A 20,986-nucleotide genomic window follows, 5' to 3' on the forward strand; every position below is an offset into this window, starting at 1 on the left:
GGGTCTCCAACTGCAGCAACCTCCACGCGGTGGGACCTGGGTCGGATGTACTTGTATTGTTTCAAAATGTTTCTAGGATGCAAGTATTACCGAGCGAATAGCTGCAAGTTTCTAAGAATTATCCAAAATCTTCTATTTCCAATCATTTTCCTATTCTAATTCCAAATTATATTTTACATTCTTTCTTACATCTTCCGTATATTCGACAATAAATACACACTCATTTCTATCCGTTGAAACGCAATGCTCAGTAATAATTGAAATAATTCGGGTGGGTCCTATGAGCGGAGCTCATGGGCGTGGGCTTCTGTGCGGGTCTCTTCTTTCGGTAATAGAGCTCTATTTTCGTACCCTGGTTTTGATCGTGGTGTATCAATATTGTACGTCTATCTTATCTTTTCCATTTCATCGTTTTCACACGTGCATGTGTTTCATCATACTTTCCGGATATCCTTTCTCTCTTTTCTTCTGAATTCTGTCTTCTATATTTCACGTACGCGCATGTTTCGACTTTCTCTTCTTCTCTTTCTCTTCTGCTTCTCTTCCTCTTCATGAATTTCGACATATCGGCGAAAGGTTCGGTTCATAATCGATTGCTAGACGCGAATACGGGTAGGATAGGAAGAACACTCGCGCTTGTGTCGGCGTGCACAAGCGTGGTGTTCTCGGGCGCGATTAAAAGTCCTACGGTAATGGACTACGTTTGATTGCTAAACCGAATAATGACCGGTCGTGTGTCGGTTCGTGTGCTGCCGAGTGGTATGGATCTGCTATCCGTAAGCGTGGACTGACCCTCCTCCAGTTAGCCGCCTGAATTCTCGGTTGGTGCGTGGACGCCGCGAACGCGAATTTAGAGTAGAGTCACCGTTATTATAACACTCCCGGGAGTGTCGGGCGCGAATAAAAGTCCTACCGGGGACTTCGTTTTATTGAACGCCGATTATTTGATCACGCCGGTCACGCGAATTTTAGAGTAGAGTCCCCGTTAATCCGTGGGTCCCCAAATGCAGCAACCTCCACGCGGTGGGACCTGGGTCGGTAATACTTGCGATGTATCGAAATCTAAATCTAAATTATATGACGCAAGTTTTACCGGGCGAATGGCTGCATCTTTTAATTCCTTTACAAAATCTCTTTTCCGTCTAATTCCAACTAGATATTAAATTAATTCCATTTTACATTGGAAATCAGTCGTTACATGAATTATATGCAATGAAGTCGTTAAAGTCGGTGTTTGTTCACATACTTTTTTGCTTTTTTAAATTGCACAGAGTGAAAATAGTAAAGTATTGATATTTATGAATGCTGATACATTAAAAAGCTTAAAAATTGTATACATTTTTATTATTAAAGTCGAATAGTAAATTTCTAAAGTTCTTTTCTAAAGTTCAATTAAATTTAGAAATTTTTATTTTTATAATATGAAATTCTATATTAAAGTCATTGTTACGAAACGTGTTAAGTATGATATTGGCGGGGATATATATGATAATGAAAGTTTATTGAAGTAAGGTGCACGCAAAGATATACACGATATAATTAATTCAATATAAATTTATTACTAAAAAAAAATCTATTACTAGTTACAAATGTTTCGAAATGTCATATAATAATTTAAACAATTATTCTAAATTAATTATTCTAGATTAATTACTTTAGTTTCTCTCAGCAGAGCACATTTTCTCTTTTTCTTTTTTTCTCCTTTTCTCTTTTTTTCTTTTCTTCTTCATTCACTCTTTTTCTTTTGTCTTTCTCAACGTAGGTCGAATGATGCCGTGAAATTGATTAAAATTATTGTTGAATCGATGAAACGTTGAATCGATGAATCTGTAATACGAAAAGGTACAAAAACAATTAATTATATGTTCCATATGGACCAATATGTTTATGAATGAATGAAAATGAGTAAAAAGAAATATATGATTTGAATGACGAACGAGAAAAATAATGATTGGAAGAAAGAAAGAAATGTAATTTGTATCCAGACGAAGTTTACATTCGTCAGCAAAGATGAAAATGAATTTTTAAATTCACACTTTCGATCACAACAATATTTTTCTCGACGTAATCCTCTTCCACCGAATATTCCGAAAGTGTGTTAATGATTCTAACAACGCAGAGAACGCGAGTATAGAATAAGATTAACTATATTCATATATATAAATATGTGTATGTATAGATATAATGCGTAAATGCGATTTGCATATTTAACATAAATGCTATACAGTATGAAGTGTAATAATATATAAAATAAAATTAATAAACCATGAATGATTAAATCAAATTTATAAATTTATATATATATATATATATATATATATATATATATATATATATAATATAAATGAGAAATTAAACGAAGCAATATTAACGAAACAAAAACAGGTTAGAATATTTAGACAATAGGTTATACGAACGGGACAACGTTCGTAGGGATAAACAAAGAAAATTATCCCAAGGCCAAGTTCTCAATTGTCTCTTTTGATTGTTTACATGTCTTTTCCCTGTCTCTCTTAAAATTCTACGAATAGTATAATGTTACATAACATGTACACACAGATTATATATACACGTAGTACACATAACCTACAATGAAATTTTATAACACTCGCTTGCTTTCTGTTTTGCTCTTTACCAGAAGCTGGAAATCCATCGACGAGAACTGGTGAGCATATTTTTAAACTGTTATCTAGATCTTATTACCATTTTTCTTTCTCTCTATTAAGATGTATGTACTTAAAAAGAAATAGACTTACCCGTGCGTGTAAATACGATAACATTATTTCTATCATATTGCGTAGGTTTTCCAATTTATAAGCTTCTTGGAAGGCTGAAAATTATTAGATTGATATTAGTAAAGTAGAAAATTAATTCCGTGGGAATGTAAATATGAGTGCAAGATGAATCGATATGTATATACGTCGTAGGAAAGATATTTATATGTATATACGTGTATTTACGTGTATATGTAGTTATATGCATAGACATGTATTTACGTATATATGTAGCCATATGAAATCATATATAAGACGAAATCCAATCGATCGCGATTAATTAATGAAAGATCATTAATTAGAGCATCGTTAATAGACAATAAAATTATCGATGGTGCAAAAATATAAGTAGAAAATTCGAAATAGAAAGCGTTTCGAAGCCGAGAAGCTGATTTTATTTTCGTGGATATTTTTTTAAACGAGACAATGCCACAACACGCGACATTCACGCGTGGAAATCGTATTTTTGGCTATCGAGTGATATATAAAATAAGAGTATACGTTAGACAAAATTGTTATATTACCTGTAATTAACGAGACGACAAAACTCCTCTGCAACCAAATCACAAAATAGTTCAAAATGGCAATACTACCAACTGCAAAAAAATTAAGTAGACTCTCGTTTATGCGCATACGTCATCTATACAATGGCTCCCCCTTCCCACGAAACTTACAATTTTTCGATCTATTATAAAAAAATATCGAAATATTAAAAATATGATATACAAGCTTATAAACTGTCTAAACGAATACTTTGTTAATTCAAACCATGAAAATTAATTATTACAATTCGATATCTATAGAAATGAAGCTCAAAACTGATAAAAAAAAAATTGTAAGGAGTGTTCATACTCGTGCGTACAATTATTTTCCACACGAATCTTTTATTTTGAATGTTGTCACAACTCGTCAACAATCAATGAGAATCAATGAGAATCAATTGATATATTGAAAGATGCTTTATATTAGAAAATATATATTAATAAACTGTGATTAACGTGACGACGAAGCTATATTACGATCTTTTGCAGTACACACGAATTACTTTTTCAGATTTTCGATACAGGCTTTACCTTCTATGAAAATTACTCTTAAGAATTATTTATTTTTTTACATAGGAACTTTTAATAAACCACGTCTATAATAATAATGGCGATATTCGTAAAGAGTGGCAGATTTGAATTGTACGTGAGAAATATTACTATAACAAAAAATTACGTAATAAATCTTTAAAAAATCTCTTCAATAAACTGTTACATATTAATTAATGATTCTCGTATGATATAATCCTTAAATTATTAACACTTATTATTTTGAATTATCTATTTATAAAAATTAAAAATTCAGTGCACTTTTTATAAATATTCTATAATTACGAGCCTGTGAGATCCAATCGACTCGCCATCTAGTGTTGAAAAAAAACTCTAATTACTACATTAGAACATAATCGTATTAATTATCAAATTATTGCAATTGTAATTTTATTAGTCAAATAATAGTGTTGTCAGAACATTTCGTAAAGCTAGTCTTTCGTGCAAGTGAATTTCCATAATAATATATGATAATATTAATAATATATTGTATTCATATTATTAATTGAGACGATTTCTTTTATTTAAATACAAAAAAAAGAAATATTAATATATTTCACGAAATTTCGAATATGTACACGAATATAAGTGCTTATCAGAGATAAACCGTGTGTGTGTGTATCTTTTCTCCGTTTAGTTTATCATAACAATTGGATATCAATATTACTTGAAAGCAATTTTTTCTCTAATTTTTTTCCACCTGCACGGCCTTGATGTTCTTCAAAGTAAAGAATTTTAATGACTGCATGGTATGATAATACTAAATACCATTATTTCTTCAAATGACCAAGTATTTATTATCTATATCTCATTATAATTATAAGGTTAGACGATTTAAAACAAAAAACAAAAAACAAATGAATCGTTTTTGCGCGAAAAATATTTTGTATTTGTGGAAATATCAACGTTGTGCGCATGTGCATAGTTCAGAGGGAATATCGCTTACGTAGCAAGCTCGTAACATCAGTCTGCGTTCACAGCATACGAAATTAGATCGTAATTAACAAAGATAACCTGCATTCAATAATAATAATAATAACCTACAAAGGATTCACTCTCTCACCTTATTTAATCGTTTAAATAATCTTCAAAATATCTTTACGTTCTATCAATATCATATTTCCATCTTAAAAGTTATTTATAAAAATTGTTCGTCATCTTTGTTATCCATGAAACATTTTTTTTTTTTTTCGAGATAAGACGATATTAATAACAACACCGTAGACTAATTTTAATCACGAATAAGGTTAATACATATCTGTATTCCGAATCAGATTCTGATAGATAATTAATAGATAATGAGGCCAGATCCTAAGAGAGATCAGATAATGGAAAGACGTGTCTACAATGTATCACACACACACACACACACACACACACACACACACACACACACACACACACACACATTATACATTAGTTTATCTATGTATATGTCAGCGTACATGTGCATATGCTATTTCAAGATAAGACTATAAGAGCATCATTTTCAAAGGACTTACGTAATTATAGAACTACGACGTTAGCTACGATCCTTCGCAGTAGGTTTTTTTACGATTAATTAATTATCGACCTAAAAACCTCGTCTACGTACTAGAAGCGTAAAGTAAAAGAAGGGCTGATAAAGACAGAAAGAAGAAAAATAAGGAAGAACGAATAGTTTGTGTAAATAAACTAACAAGGACGTTCCTTCGTAATTCGATCTCGAATCCGTCGGCTACGTAATAAAAAAAGAAATAACATAATGTATGTGGTTGATGTTAGCATTCGACAATATTTCATTCAATTAACAAATAAAATTAGTCATACATTTAATTACATAATGAAAAGTTTCGTCGACATCGACGAATTACTCCGTAGACACGCGTATCATTGACTAACCTCTTCGTAGATATGTCACGAATCATCAACGACTTATTTGGTAAATGCACATTGTAAAACGTCGAGTGATCATAACTCGAAATAATAATCAAATAATTAGTTTAATCGTTAATTGCAATTGATAATGATTATAATTGATTTCGATTATAATCGTTGATTGAATTAGTCTACTAGTGTTGTTATTAATGTCGTCTCATGAGAACAATGTTTTCGTTTAATTCATGACGTTGTATCGTATCAATCCGATACTGTTGGAGTTCACGAAGTGTTCTGTTTAAAACGCATTACGAGAGACAACAGAGGAACGACCAAACGCGACATACATACATACATACAACAAAAGGAATGGAATGGTATATACGATCGCTAAATTTGAAGATATGTAAATAATGGTTTCCTCACCCATCGGAAGTTGGTCCTCTTCAGAATTTTAAATAGGAACAAATAAGGAATGAAGAAAAAGAAGATTTTGAAAAAGGGATAAGAAACGTTCATAAAGGTTCCGTTATGAGTTACGTTGCTGGATGAAGGAGCAGAGGCAGCAGATCGTGTATCGAGATAAGTAACGAAGAGGGAGAAGGAGAAGGAGAAGGAGAAGTGGAAAGAGAAAGAAAAAAAGATGAAAAAAGGCAAGGAGATTTCACGTATAAATATACACTCCTCGAACGTATAGAAGGGAGCATAGGCGAATGGTCAAGGAAGCGAAGTAAATAAAAGAAAGAAAAAAGGAAAAGAAAAGCGCGCGGATAGTACGTAGTGGGGATATAAGATCGGAGCCATCTGTCATGGCCGATACTCGGTGCGTGGATGTAGTTTTGGTCGGTCCGTGTCGGCGCGCGGAGCGTCCTACTGCTGGTGTTGCAGTGAAAAAAGATGGGCCGAAATAATGGGCAGACGGTTAAGCGAAGAAGGCGTTAGCGATCTGACGATCCTCGTACCGGACGATTTTTTCGATAAGTCCGGGACGATGGAGTCACGGCCACGACGAAGTCGATTACGGAGCGTCGTCGGGATATGTTTCTTTCTCGCTTTAACCGGGATCGTATATCTTGGTTACTTTTGTCCGGATCACGTGTGTGCCCTGACCAATCGACAGGACGTCAAGGATTCCGCGAGAATTCCAGAGGGTCTCTCTCTTGGAGCACCCGCAGCTGCCTTGTCTTCTGTTTCCATCGAGCTTGACAAGAACGGTCTCTTCTCTGTACATCCTGCGTTTAAGCTTCAAAGTATACAGGGAAGCCTTGGATACGATGATGTCTTTGCCAATGATACTTTTCAATTTGACATCAATGCTCATGACGTCATGGTTTTCCTGCATATTCAAAAGACAGGTAAACCTTCTGTCAGAATAGATAAAGCTGTGTACACTTATCTTATGTAAACTTGCAAATGTGCTCATTTGTTTTATCTGTCTTATTCGTAACCAATATTTCTTTAAGATGGATCCTCTCAGTATTGCATCGATTATAGGTTCTATGTTAAGATTCTGTGTTAAGTTATATTTTAGAGCTTAACCATAGATTTCTTTGGCTAAAGGCCAAAGCAATGCAATAGCATAATAAAAGCATGGAAACTTCCCTTCTGACCATTGTGTAGTTAAACCTATGCATTATTCATTAGGCATCCTCAAACCTGTAGGTTCTATCTTAGAAAGAAAGAGAATAATTCAAAGATGTTGAGTTGTTTAGTATGCTGTAGGCTTATGTCTTCCCTTGATTATCTACAGTTTTCCTTCCCTTATTTTTTTTTCTATTACAAAATAAGAATTAAGTATATGTATTATCTGTAATAATGTAGTATTTATATTGCTGAAAAAAACATTTATATATTTTATAGCTAATTTGTATTGCTAATGGCTTTCTGTTAAAGGGGGAACATTGTTTGGTAAACATCTAGTAAGAGATCTGGATCTGCAGAGACCATGTTCTTGCCAGAGAAGACGTAAGCGCTGCCTTTGTTTCCGTCCAAATCGCAATGAAAATTGGCTTTTTTCTCGGTACTCTACTGGTTGGAAGTGTGGGTTACATGCTGACTGGACTGAATTAACTAGTTGCGTCGATTCTGAGTTGAATAAAATTGAAGGGGAAGGAATTAAGCGTAGATATTTTTACATAACTATCATAAGAGATCCTGTTGCACGTTATTTGTCTGAATTTCGACATGTGCAAAGAGGTGCAACATGGAGAGGTGCACGTCATTGGTGTGGAGGAACTCAAGCTAATATACCACAGTGTTATAATGGACCTAGTTGGCAAGGAGTTAGTTTAGAACAGGTGATATTAATATATTAAATAGTAATATAAAAAAATTAAAAGTATACATTCTGCTCATAAATTATTTGTTACAAAAAAGAACCAACTGCAAATATTCCAAATATGAGAAAAACTATAATGTTTTAGAAGTATACTATTACAACACAGTTTTATTTTTTATCTGTAGTTTTTCCATCTTATTGTTTCGCATAAATAAAATCCTTGTTAAGTGACTTGTTATTATGCTCATGAATTCAAGGTCTTCTAAATAATTAAATACTGCAAAGAGTCATTATATGTGGATAATTCATGCTTTAAGATAAAACAAATAAAAAATTTAAATAAAGCTGATATATTGCTTAACTCTCTATGCAATGATATATGATAAAAAGTAAGGTTGTAGCTCTTTGATCGATTAAAATTATTGTTTCTACAGTTTATGGAGTGCCCATACAATTTGGCAAGCAATCGTCAAACAAGAATGCTGGCTGATTTGTCAATAGTTGGTTGTTACAACTCTACGCTTAGCAGCTTGGACAGGGATCGTCTTATGTTGGCTAGTGCCAAACATAATTTACAATTTATGCCTTTCTTCATGTTGACTGAGTACCAGAAAGTAAGAATTAGAAAGTTAAGATATAAAATTTGCATGAAAGCATGTTATTAATATTATTAGTAATTTATCTAAATTATTCTTTTGATATATTTATAATGATACTGTAATAGTGGAACAGTTTAAATAACAATAATTTACAAGTTTTATATTTCATTTGAATTTTTCGAATCTTCTATTAATTTTTCATTTGGTAACTGTACTAATAGTATAAAATGTAATTTGTTTTATTGTTTCATTGTTCGTCTGAATGTTTAAATTTATACATGTAACATTTATTAATGTCAAAGGATCCTATATATATTTCTCTTATCATTATATAGTTGAATTCATGGGCTTAAAGTTTAGCTAGGCTTAAAGTAAATATTTATGTTTCTCTGTTTATCTTTAACATGTGTGAACCATAAGTGTATTCTGTGGGCTTGTTGCCTTTAAAATTTTCTTTTGCTTGCAGGTTTATTTTTATTACCAAGTAATAATTTTTCATGCTTATATGCCATAATTTTTAATATAATATAAAAGAAAATATTTCAATTATAAATGTGTTAACATTATATGAAATAATTTTTTTCATGTTAAAGTTAAGATTTATAAACAATTATTAAAAATATTAGGTGGGCCAGTATTCATTTGAAGAAACGTTTGGAATGAGATTTGCTGTTGCATTCGAACAGCATAATGCCACCCTTAGTGCAGCTACTATGGCCACTCTTAACCCAGAACAATTAGATGCAGTGCGTAGACTTAACAAATTGGATCTGGAACTGTATGATTTTGCAAAGAAACTTGCATTTCAAAGATTTAGAAGACTCAAAGATCGCGATCCTTACTTCGTGCAACGATTTCAGCACCTTGGAGAATTACCCTCCAGACAAAGTGCCACAGAATTTAATTGGGACTCTGTTATTGAAGATACAACAGATAACGAATAATATGTGAGTATATTGACAGACATTATCGATGCTTCGCATTCGCGAATAAATACAGCGGTTGCACTGGATCTGAGTATCTCAGGGAAAATGCCCTTGGAACAGAATGCTTTATATACATATAGTTATCAGACGCATTTGTTGCGTGAATTTTACCAAAAGTGTTGTAGAATTTTACATGGACAAGACCAAAGAGAGCTCCAAGAACCTTGGTATTATCCTTGGTACTTTTTCAGTGGTTTCATGTAAGAATAGAAGTCAGATAATTATAAAAACAAACAAACAAACTTTATATATTCTTAAAACATTTGCAAACACTCTGTGAAAGCTCTTCCATATATGTACATGGCTAATATAACTTTGCTTATAATGCTGAGAACCAGCTATAAAAGTACTGATTTTTCTTCTATATGTGAATATTAGTTCATGAATGGGATTGCATCTATATTTGTTAAAACAAACTTTTATAATAGATACACATGTAGAATTATAACATTTTATGCGTTCAACAGGATTCAAGGGATTTGTACAAAGAATTAGGAATAGAACTTCTATTTTATTGTGATAAAATCTTTATATCTTTATATATGTGCACTTTGAAATGTAGTTTCAATACTGAGAAAAATCATAATTTCTTCAATCATAAAAAGATAAGGTTCTATTTTATTTTTACCAATCTCACTCTTGTCTAAAAATATTAAATATCTAAAAATATCATTCTTATATGAGTAGAGTTATTTGACATTTCAAAAACATTAATATATCTAATATGTGAATTATAAGATTTATTATATCACATATTACAAAAGTACATTTTACAAATATATATCTTTTTGTAAGTAAAAATATATTTACATCTTTTTAAATATGGTATTAGCTTTTCTAGGATATGACCGCAAATAATTACAGACTCGATTAGATATAGAAGTTTTAAATAAATTATCTCTCAGTTTGAATGCATTTATAAGGAAGAGTTGCATACAAATGATTAATACTTATGATGGCAGCACTTTTAATTAATACAGGATTAATGCAAGTACATTTTTATATTTCAAACAATTTAGCTTTTGGCTTAGGGTTGTGACATCTAGTTATTAAGTATATGTTTCGAATTATTATTATTATTTCAAAATAATTATTTATCGATTACTTTTAATCATTACAATATAATACACACAGCCTGTGTGGAAACAAAAACATTTGATATTATATCATATAAACATATAACCCTTGGTCCTGAGAACAAAAGAAAGATCTCAAATCATTGTTTTATCTCTCTTTAGATTCATGAATAGTGTGATGAATTATATTAAAAATTATCTAACATTTTATCAATTGTAGACATAATGATAATTTTAATTGGTAGTAGAGCTTTTTAATAAATCATATATAGATTATAAATTACTTTTGTAAATATATCAAAAGATATATATTTTGTAATTGGATTATTTGCATTGTAAAGGAAATGGTATTAGGTTTATTAAAAACAATTTATATAGTTTAAGTGATAAGATTTTTATGAAAGAAATTAGTGACAGAGGCCATACATCTGATAATTATCATGATATTGAATAATAAATATTTAATTATATAATTATGATAAAACAGCAACTTGGTTTAGAATGTAGTATTTCTGATAAAACGATCAAATGGCGTCCAAAACAATGAGTGCAGTCTGGTAGAATTACTTAATATATAATATGCGTAACTTTTAAATAATTTAATGAAATGAAGTTATAGACATATTGGTCACTAATTATATCTCTCAAAATAAAATGGAAAGCGTGTTAAATTTAATTAATTATTAATAATTACTGCCTAATGAGAATTATGTGCAATACAATTCGCTGGGTTACCATTATAAATATTTCATATCATCCAGTCATAAACTAAATGTAATATATCTTATACCTTTTTAGCAAATATTTTATATATCATTAAGGCATAGGTTGCAAGGGCTCTCTTGGATATATTAATGTTGGTCTCTCGAATGAACACAATATTCCTATAATAAAAAAAAAAAAATAATAATAATAAAATGAAATGAAAAAAAAAAAAAAACTAGTAAACCAGTGCCATGAAATTGCTATTTTACACATTATAAATATGTCTATAAAAAATACATAAATTAATGTTTAATGGGATTAAATCAAGTATAGGTAGAGATGATAGTTGCCATCAACAATAATAAATTGTAAATTTGTGTGATGTGTATTTTACAATATGATTTATATATCTCTCATATTAAGAGTCATATACAGAGTCACGAGTAAGAAAGAGTTAAGTAACATACAACGATTTCTTGGTTTCTTTTTTTTAAATTTAGATTTCATTAATCTCAATATTAATTTAGCTAGATATAACTCTGTATACAGCTCTAACTTAAGTTATTACAAAAGCACATTGTTTTCAATCGAATGACCTACTTATAAAAAATACATAATAATTTATAGAAATACATAAACATATAATTTTCATAAAAATAATATTAAGGACCAAAGATTTACTATGTTTTGCAAGTATTTAAAATGCTTGCAGTACAATCATAAAAACAACCTTTTATATGTGACACAAAAATGCTCATTATATGTACAGTAAACAGAAAGCAAATTTAATGCAAGGTTGCATTTCTAAATGCATCGAAGAATTTATCTCATTATAATACAAATCATTAATTCTATATTACTCTGTATAAACAAAGTTATTTCTTACCGACATTCGGGATAATTATAACATTTAATGACTGTGTCACACAATATTAATAACAAAATTAATAACAAGTTTTATCAGTTTCCTTAATTTTGGAAAATCTCATATTTTATTAATTGCCTTTCGACTAATGTCTTACAATTTCTTTGTAATTGTAACAAGATTTAGTGTACTATGTAAAGAAAACCAATTAAGGTTAAAATTTTTTGTGCATTACTTGGGATTGTTAATTATTTTTAATATTTATATAATTATATATAAAGATACGCATATATACTCAATATATTAGTTTGGATCAAAAATTAGCTTTAATGTTTTAAATTTTCGGTATCTAAATATGTTATAAATTTATTGTCAATGAAAAAAGCCATGACACTAGCCCATTAAAGCAAATAAGAATAGGCCTAAGATGTTGGTATTTTATTAGTAATATCAGTGTATATAGCATCATACCGTTATTTCATTACAAATCAATAATTATACATAAAGATTCGTGTAAACATGATACACATACATATGTAAATAATTTCGCGTGTGCAGTAAACAAAACATCATTAATAATAATTAATGATCAATCTACTATTGTACGATTACATATATACATGAGGCATACATATTATATTGTTATTATGATTTATTAAACTCTGTTGCTAAACAACCAAATTGGAAGTTTAGTAACAATAATAAATATGGAATATATGTATACCAAGTTTAAGTATACTGCTAACTTTGTCTCTAAAATGAATGTTGTAAACTTTTTAATTTTAATAAAACTAAGAAGGTCTCAACAAATTGCACAGATTTACTTCTAATAAGATTATTAAACTATTAATATACTCGCGAAATAAAAAAATGAAACTGTAAGTATTAGACAAAATGTTTATTTTGCAGTTGCTAATTAAATTATATATATATATATACACACACATATATATATATTACATTATAATAAAGATTTTTTATTCATGTTATTGTATATAATCTTTAACTGCAGATAGAATTATATATAATTATCGCAACATTTGTTCGCGTTTAGAATGGACAAAATGTACTTTGAGTGAACAATTTAAAACTGTCTGATAATTAGCCATTTCAATATTATACACATTGTGTGTATCGTTAAAGTAATGATTGTTCTACCATTATTTTTTCAAAACCCATTGGTGGAGGATGAGTAAAATTATCCAGAATTAAATCTAGTATAGCTCCGTCGTCAACTGAAAATTTTATCGTAATATAATTTTTATAATATAAAATAATAATATTAATCATTGTAAAATTATACGAAGATAAAATTGAAACAGACCATAAAGCACAGGATAAATAGTGCCTTTGATACCAATGATTGGGGCTTCCAAAGATTTTCCATTAACATAAAAATTTAATTCTATGTGATCATAGGATACTCCCTAGAAGATTAGAGGTTATTTTTGTACTACCATTTTTTGCAGATCATATAACTTATAATTCTTACAACAATATCTCCTTCTTGAACAGGATTTTGAATCTTGTGCAACTCTTGTTGATTGTGCCTTAAAATGCCATCGGAATTGAGAGCCCAACTTTCATTGTCACTTCCTCCAATCGCAGTATTAAGATTTGTAGATTTGTTAGCTAATCCAATAGCCCATATTCCACTTTGTTGTACTTTAACTTCAAAATAACTCTTGCTTTGGGCAAGAGGTACATTTGTTAAGGCACCACCACGTCCGCAAACTCTTAAACCTTTTCTGACTATAACTACTTCATGTCCTGAGAATTCAAATCATGTAACTACATCAGGATAGTAATGAAATTGAAAAAACATATTCCTTTGTAATAATTTTCCTACTTTGGTTAGACTCGACACAAAAAGATTGTCATGATTACCAACCAAATACTAAATCAATATTCATTGTTATTTGTTTTTTATAATCTTAATTCTTTTGATATTTATGATTGATAAAATATATTATAAACGACAAACTTCAAACGTAACATTAAATTTTAAATATAATAAATTTTATTTTGACAGATGTCAATGAAAAGATTAATAGATACGTAGAGATATATTTCCTGCAAATGATTAGATTTACTTGAAAAATTTTTCTGCGAAAAAATGATGGTTACCCATATGAGTAGTATCCAAAGTAATCGGATTTGGTTCTTTTTTTGGAATTTGGTTTGCTGTGAATCCAATACCATCAAAACAATTTCTCAAACAGCAAAACATCTTTTTTTTTAATCTTTTGACCGATCTATTTAAAAAAGTAAACACAACATCGTATCATTCGCATGAGGAAAACATTAATTTTTCCTCCACGAAAGGTGATTTATACAAATTTTTGTTCACTCTTTATCACTTTATTTCACGGAAATACCGATGAGATCGTTAAATATATTAACAAAGCACAGTGTTTTGTAGAAAATTAGCAGGTACTTTTATACTCTGAAACTTCGTGCGACTTATTCAAAACTTGTGTGTGTAGTAACAAAATGGCTTCCCTATTGACACATTTAATCGATATTACCCTTTCTTTCTTATTCTTCTTACATTTTTATATAACGATGAAAGAAATAGAAAAAAGAAAAAAAATTAAATTATTACTTTTCAATATGCATTAACTTTTTTATGATAAGAAATTATTTAGATTCGTAAAACGTTGAATACAAATTGAAGGTTATGTCTCGCAATATTTTCGTTGCACGCAACTTCGATGCATAGCAAACTTTAATCATTATTTCTCAAATAGGATAGGTTTACTTATTAGGAAGGGAATACAAATAATATTACAAGGTTATAAACCAAATTGGTATTTATTTATTTATTTATGTATGAATTTATACTCTGCTAGGATACAGCATCTGTAATATAATAAGAGAAAAATATGTATCTATATAGAATGTTAGGATTTACAATTTATATTTGAAGAACATATACTTACAATTCTAATGCGGTGACCCATAGCCTTGGCTGGTAAATTTCTTTTAAACTTAGCACGAACTGAACCACTAGTACCATGAGGACGTGTTACTTTACCCCAAATAGCTCTTACTTTTGTTTTCTTTGTTGTCTTTCCAGGAACAGGTGTCCTATTCTTAGCCTGGAAAAATAAATATTCATAACTACACGTTCTTATTGTCAAATTATAAGGATATTTTTATATTGCGACACTCACTTTGTATACGTAAACACATTTCTTTCCTATATAGAAATCGGAATCACTTTTTGTTCTAGCGCCTTCAACCTTTAAAAGGGCAGTATGTTCATGTTGATTACGAAGACCACGCTTGTAACCAGTAAAAATAGCTTTTGCATAAAGACGTCCATGTCTCTTAAAAGGCCTTTTTTTCAAAGGAACAGGTTCTGAAGCCTTTTCTACTGGCTTCTTCGAAGCCTTTGTTTTAGATTTAGGAGCTGCAACTGTGTCTGCCATTTCTGCGAAAAGTTTATCACAATAAGAAAAATACAAAGAAATATAAATTTTATTTATATATCATATATATTCAATTCCATAAGTATAAACTTCTTTGAGTAAAACTCATTAGATTGAGTTTTTTGAAGACTCTACTATATGTATGAAGTTAATGTACTATTTTTTTAACAACAAAGAGACAAATTGAAATCTATGAAAATATTATTCTATGATAGAAGATCAAATCATTATTTCACATGTTTTTTATGTTATATATTGACGACACAAACACCGTAACATGCACGTATTTCGAATCTGTCGAGATCGAGAGATCATTTGCAAAATGTTGTCAAGTAAAACTTCGAATTGCACGTTAACTTCACATCAAACAAAATCTCCTTATTATTTATCTATTTTTTTCATTAATTACAGATATTTTTATAAATAATTACAGAGCACACAGGGAAGAAACGTACCGGATATTTATCATGAACTAAAAGAAACAGGAAACTCTGACCCTCTGGCGAAGATATCTTCAACAAAAATTTGATTTTACCGACCGAACCAATATATTTAAACTATAGATGTCGCTAAAGGTTTATTTCTTGTAATGGTTCTAAGGAACTATTTTGCGTAATTGGCGGATTAAGAGTGATGTCTTCTTTCGACTTCTACAAGATTTACAGGTTAGTTTTTTTTTTTTTTTTTGACAATTTTCTTTTTAATATTATAAATTTCGATGTTTTTAAAAATTATCTACGAGACATGTGTAATCTATCTGTACAGAGAAAAAGTAACATTAACGGTACGATACTCGATTCGCTTTATAATTTTTTTCTTTTTCTGTTTTTTGTTTCTATATAACCACACAAATTCTTTGCGATTTGTCCGAACGAACATTCGACGTGTTGTTTTATTTTGATGTAAGATAATATGTGATTACTATTAATGAAATATTCAATAATTATTACGAACATATATATATATATATATATATATATATATATATGACATAAACAATTGAACAATATAGCAGTTTTCAAAAATAAGGTACTGTCGAGAACAAAGAATCTAATAATTCATGCCTATTATGACAAACAATGCATACATCAAAGTGCCTACTGTCGCGCGAATAATATAATTTAATTTTGTATAATATGACAAGGATCATTCATTGTAGTAGAACTATAGAGTATTACAACGAATGGTTAAAGGAAATTTGATTGGTAGTAAATTCTATTTATTGATCGTTCAAGTTATAGATACAAAAGGGTATCGGCGCATCGGTTTTACAGTACTTTTACCATTTTTTCATCGTTATTTTCTATCGCTCTCAAGGTTGTTACGAGCAAATTCGAAATCGAGTATTCCGCTTCGCGAAGCGTGCAAATTATCCGATGCAGAATGTATACCACGCCTGCGTGCAGAATCTACCGCATTTCGAGCTTTACCTTCGGTTACGATCCTTTCCGTTTCGTGAATGGTCACGATGGAAAAGATCGTTCTGTGATTCTCTTTTTTGCTTATCGAAAATTTATCGTCGATAAACGTATTTACTCGTTTCCCTTGAAGATTTATTGATATTACGATTTTATTTAACGATATCAAAAAATCATTTTTTTAACTTTTTGATCAGTCGATAAATAGATAACATTAATAGTAGTTTTAAAATCTTAATCATCGATTCCGTAAAAAAGTGATTCTCATTCAAGTTAAACGTTCGTCCACTGCAATATAATATTTCAAAAAGAAAAGATTCTCTCTCTCTCTCTCTCTCTCTCTCTCTCTCTCTCTCTCTCTCTCTCCCTCTTTTTTTCGTCGAAAATTGATTAAACGTTTGTACTCATTCCCATCGAAAATTTGATTTAATAATTTCAAGAAATAACTTTTCTAACTTATTCACTATCATTCTAACTTATCATTCAACATTCATTCTAACTTATCGATTAGTCGATAAGTAAATTCCATTAAAAATAATTTTAGGATCTACTACGTAAGTCATCAATTCTGGTTATTCCCCGCCAAAAAAAGATGGCGGCGATTCTCGCTCGCATTAAACGTCCGTCCGGTGCAATATAATATTTCAAGAAGAAAAGCTCACCAAGGAGAAAATAAAATCGCGGTATGCTGCCACCAAAACGTTTGGATTTATTTCACGCGACCTCGAAGCAGGTAGGAGATTTATGTTAGGCGTTTTCAACCCTTGGTTCACCCTCGTACTTCTCGCTTCACCCTTCATCTCCCTTTCCCTCATCCTCATCCTCATCCTCATTCTCCTCGTTCTCATCCTCTTTCTCCTCCTCCTCCTCCTCCTCCTACCATATCGTGTTCCCCTCCTTAGCGTTTCCTTTTTCCCTCATCCTACTGTGTCTAGATCACGCAGAGAAAAATAAGAGATGGCGGAATTCCCGAGAATTATCGAGAGGATGAATGTGTTCGTTGGTACTCTCTCGGTGAATTTCGTTCAGCGTCGTTTCCGTCGACTAAACGAGTCCGGAAACATGCTAGGCATTGTTTCCTCACTGGCTAATGATTTAAGCGAGGGTTTTTTTTCTTTCTTTCTTTTTCTTTCTTTCCCTTCTTTTTCTTTTTTTCTTGTTTTCGTCAGTAAACCTACGACCCGTCCCAATCATCGTCATTATCGACGCGAACACGATGATTCCACCGTAGAAAGATTACTTTCTCTTTTTTTCTTTTCTTCTTTTTTTTTTTTTTTGAAAGAAAAAATTATTACAGAACGGAAGATTTCGATGATAACGATCCTACGAAGTTGCAATAAAAGTACTATATTTTAATTTCAGGATTGTGTCGGGAGGTGAACTAGAGCGATGGATTATTTATCGGGACATCTCTCGTTCCGTTCTTCTCATTCCATTCTTCTTCCCCTCATCCCTATTTCTCAAAGCTCCGTGCGTCATCCGGCGTCTCCCCGGGGATGCAGGAAACAATGTCATCTATCTTCCAGCGTGATCCACGTCCGGTGCATCATGCTGGAATTACCGGTACTAATACACACTGTGCTATCGTATAGCCATACAAGGTATTCACGTATGTGATCTGCCAACCAACCTAGATCCATGATCTATCTACTTATCTATCGTACGCTTATCTATATTCCTTGTTTCAGGATCTAAGATTAACATTTACATCTCTGATAGAGATCCTACCTAACTAAATTACAACACGAAGTCGATCTTCTTTACGTTTCTTCTTGTTTCATGATTTTTTATCGATCTCGTTTCTCTAATCTCATTTCGATATTTATGAAAGTATTGTAAGTATATTCAGGATAACATTTTATTACTTTTGAAAGCAATCTTTGAATTGACAACGTCATTATGTAGCTTTAAAGGAACAAGTCTATTTTAAGTTGATCAAATTCCTATGCGCTTTTTTTTTTTACTTTCTTTTGTTACTCTTAGCTTTTCTTTTTTTGTAGCCTTGGTTTTGGCGAATATTTTAGACTGTTTCTTTTTTTTTTTTATTTTTTTTTTTATTTTTTCTTCTTTCTTTTGTAGTTTTTCTCTTTTTGTATTTTTTCGAAATTTATATTGTTTCTGTCGAGTAAGATTTTAAAATGTAGACTCGTAAAAAAATAAGGTTCCAACTTGCACTTAATGCGTTTTACAATAAATACGACCATGAGTATTTTGTTAACGTTCATGAAATAGATATTATTCTATTATCGCAACGATCATGTTTCTCTCTCCCTCTCCCTCTCTTTCTCTCTCTCTCTCTCTCTCTCTCTCTCTCTCTCTCTATATATATATATATATATATATATATATATATATTTGCGTTGTAGTATGATCAATGTTGGAATTCTATCTTGTTTGTATTTTTTACTTGACTCTCGTTCTTTTCAACCTTATTCTCTTTTTTTGTAGTATACGAGGCGAGAAGAGATCCTTAGGGAATTCTATGATATAGCTATATATATACCATAAGTGTATTGTGGTTGGCTGCACGAAATAAAAGTATACAAGTTTTATTACGCAATGATAAATCGAGTAATCGTAGCAAAAGAATTTTTTCAACACGGTGATGGGTAGATACTACTTTTCTTCCTTACTCTCATTCACCCTTTGCATATTTTGCATATATATACATATATGTATATCTATCTTTTACCTCTCTCTCTCTTTCTCTCTCTCAGGACGGTGACAGACAATAAATTTATGTAAGTAGATGAGTAAACTTCCGGACGAAAGTCCGAAACTTCTATCGATAAAGCGGCATCATTTTTCATGCGAATATTAAGGCTTTATGCAACGTCGAATCGGTTCATTTCGTAGGCGTCATTAATTACGTGATTATATTAGATAGTTTCGATAGTATACCTTGATTAATTAAGTTCTCCAATAGAAAAATAATATCTGTCTCTTTTCTTTCCTTTTTCCTTTTTCTTATAAATATCTATAAAAAAAGGTTATCTTTATTCACAGAACAGGAGAAAAGAGAAGGGAAGAAATGAGAAAAAGAAGTTTTCAAAGGGACAGAGATATGGAGATAGAGAGATAGAGAGAGAGAGAGAGAGAGAGAGAGAGAGAGAGAGAGAGAGAGAGAGAAGAAAAATTATTATTTCCTGGAAATTCATTGGAGGCAGTATCGAGGTCAAAGTATGCACGACTTGTCTATAACGTGCTAGATTCGGTGTAAAAATTTCATTCTTTCTTAGAAAACTCGACAGGATAGAAGGCGACCGCGAAAAACGCAGACATCGCGGAAAAACCTGTTTGAATAATTCAAGTCTTTCCACTGAGGGCTAACAGTGAGAAAGAAAGAGAGAGAGAGAGAGAGAGAAAAAAAGAGAGAAAGAGAGAGTGTCGACGAATAAGAGCGTGCCGCGAAATTTTTATCTCCACCTTTCCGCACAATCACTATTTCGAGCTCTTCTCACTATTCCTAGTTTTAATAATCGTTTTATTTTTATGTAACTACTATCTCTCCATATATATATATATATATATATATATATATATATATATATACATATATACTTAAACTCAGTTATCAAAGTACTCATCGTAAAGAATTTTATGTTTATCCTACCAACGTAAATGTATCTCTTTTTTTCCTCTTTCATATATTTCAATTTTCTTTTCTCTCCTTTCTTATATCTCAATACTCCATCTAATTTTTTTTCATGATGAACCTTTTCCAGTACTATTTATTCGCATAATAAATTTCATTGAAAATATTTTAATATCAACTTACATAATATTCATATAATATCGTTCGTTTAATATTAAATATTTTCATACGCAGGATTGATAAATGATAAAAGTGCAAATAACAAGATGAATGATTTTAGAAAAAGATACACACACGCGCAAATATAT

The 20,986-nt window shown here is 30.8% G+C and overlaps 3 protein-coding genes and 2 long non-coding RNA genes across 9 annotated transcripts; 2 read left to right on the plus strand and 3 right to left on the minus strand.

Moving 5' to 3' along the window:
• Window positions 1-1,536: 1,536 nt before the first annotated feature.
• Window positions 1,537-6,257, minus strand: LOC122634009. Of its 3 annotated transcripts, XR_006328275.1 has the most exons (5): window positions 6,149-6,176; window positions 3,449-3,459; window positions 3,299-3,370; window positions 2,757-2,830; window positions 1,537-1,827 (listed from the first exon to the last, which is right to left on the minus strand). It is a non-coding gene; the product is annotated as an uncharacterized LOC122634009 (long non-coding RNA). The 3 variants fall into 3 exon arrangements; XR_006328273.1 differs by having other exon boundaries at window positions 3,299-3,459; window positions 6,149-6,257; XR_006328274.1 differs by lacking the exon at window positions 3,449-3,459 and having other exon boundaries at window positions 6,149-6,235.
• Window positions 6,258-6,353: 96 nt separating this feature from the next.
• Window positions 6,354-10,252, plus strand: LOC122634003 (heparan-sulfate 6-O-sulfotransferase 2). Its single transcript, XM_043822540.1, has 4 exons — window positions 6,354-7,077; window positions 7,616-8,019; window positions 8,435-8,614; window positions 9,226-10,252. Exons 1-4 carry the CDS (start codon window positions 6,633-6,635, stop codon window positions 9,541-9,543), a joined length of 1,347 nt encoding a protein of 448 aa, XP_043678475.1. The 5' UTR covers window positions 6,354-6,632; the 3' UTR covers window positions 9,544-10,252.
• A 787-nt stretch (window positions 10,253-11,039) lies between these two features.
• On the minus strand, window positions 11,040-14,739 carry LOC122634004 (SPRY domain-containing protein 7). The gene is made up of 4 exons (XM_043822541.1): window positions 14,359-14,739; window positions 13,724-14,001; window positions 13,556-13,658; window positions 11,040-13,466 (listed from the first exon to the last, which is right to left on the minus strand). The coding sequence occupies exons 1-4, from the start codon at window positions 14,459-14,461 to the stop codon at window positions 13,369-13,371; spliced, it is 582 nt and encodes a 193-aa protein (XP_043678476.1). The 5' UTR covers window positions 14,462-14,739; the 3' UTR covers window positions 11,040-13,368.
• A 287-nt stretch (window positions 14,740-15,026) lies between these two features.
• LOC122634005 (60S ribosomal protein L35a) lies at window positions 15,027-16,189 on the minus strand. Of its 2 annotated transcripts, none has more exons than XM_043822542.1 (4): window positions 16,121-16,189; window positions 15,408-15,667; window positions 15,174-15,332; window positions 15,027-15,093 (listed from the first exon to the last, which is right to left on the minus strand). In XM_043822542.1, exons 2-4 carry the CDS (start codon window positions 15,663-15,665, stop codon window positions 15,070-15,072), a joined length of 441 nt encoding a protein of 146 aa, XP_043678477.1. In that variant the 5' UTR covers window positions 15,666-15,667; window positions 16,121-16,189; the 3' UTR covers window positions 15,027-15,069. The 2 variants fall into 2 exon arrangements, with proteins under 2 accessions (XP_043678477.1, XP_043678478.1); XM_043822543.1 differs by lacking the exon at window positions 16,121-16,189 and adding an exon at window positions 16,097-16,119.
• Window positions 16,190-16,236: 47 nt separating this feature from the next.
• Window positions 16,237-20,956, plus strand: LOC122634008. Of its 2 annotated transcripts, XR_006328272.1 has the most exons (6): window positions 16,237-16,330; window positions 17,628-17,816; window positions 18,446-18,684; window positions 18,772-18,918; window positions 19,532-19,692; window positions 20,913-20,956. It is a non-coding gene; the product is annotated as an uncharacterized LOC122634008 (long non-coding RNA). The 2 variants fall into 2 exon arrangements; XR_006328271.1 differs by lacking the exon at window positions 19,532-19,692 and having other exon boundaries at window positions 16,243-16,330.
• The last annotated feature ends 30 nt before the right edge of the window (window positions 20,957-20,986 follow it).

The sequence above is a fragment of the Vespula pensylvanica genome, chromosome 14 (genome assembly GCF_014466175.1).
Source record: "Vespula pensylvanica isolate Volc-1 chromosome 14, ASM1446617v1, whole genome shotgun sequence".
In the NCBI taxonomy this organism is placed as follows: domain Eukaryota; kingdom Metazoa; phylum Arthropoda; class Insecta; order Hymenoptera; family Vespidae; genus Vespula; species Vespula pensylvanica.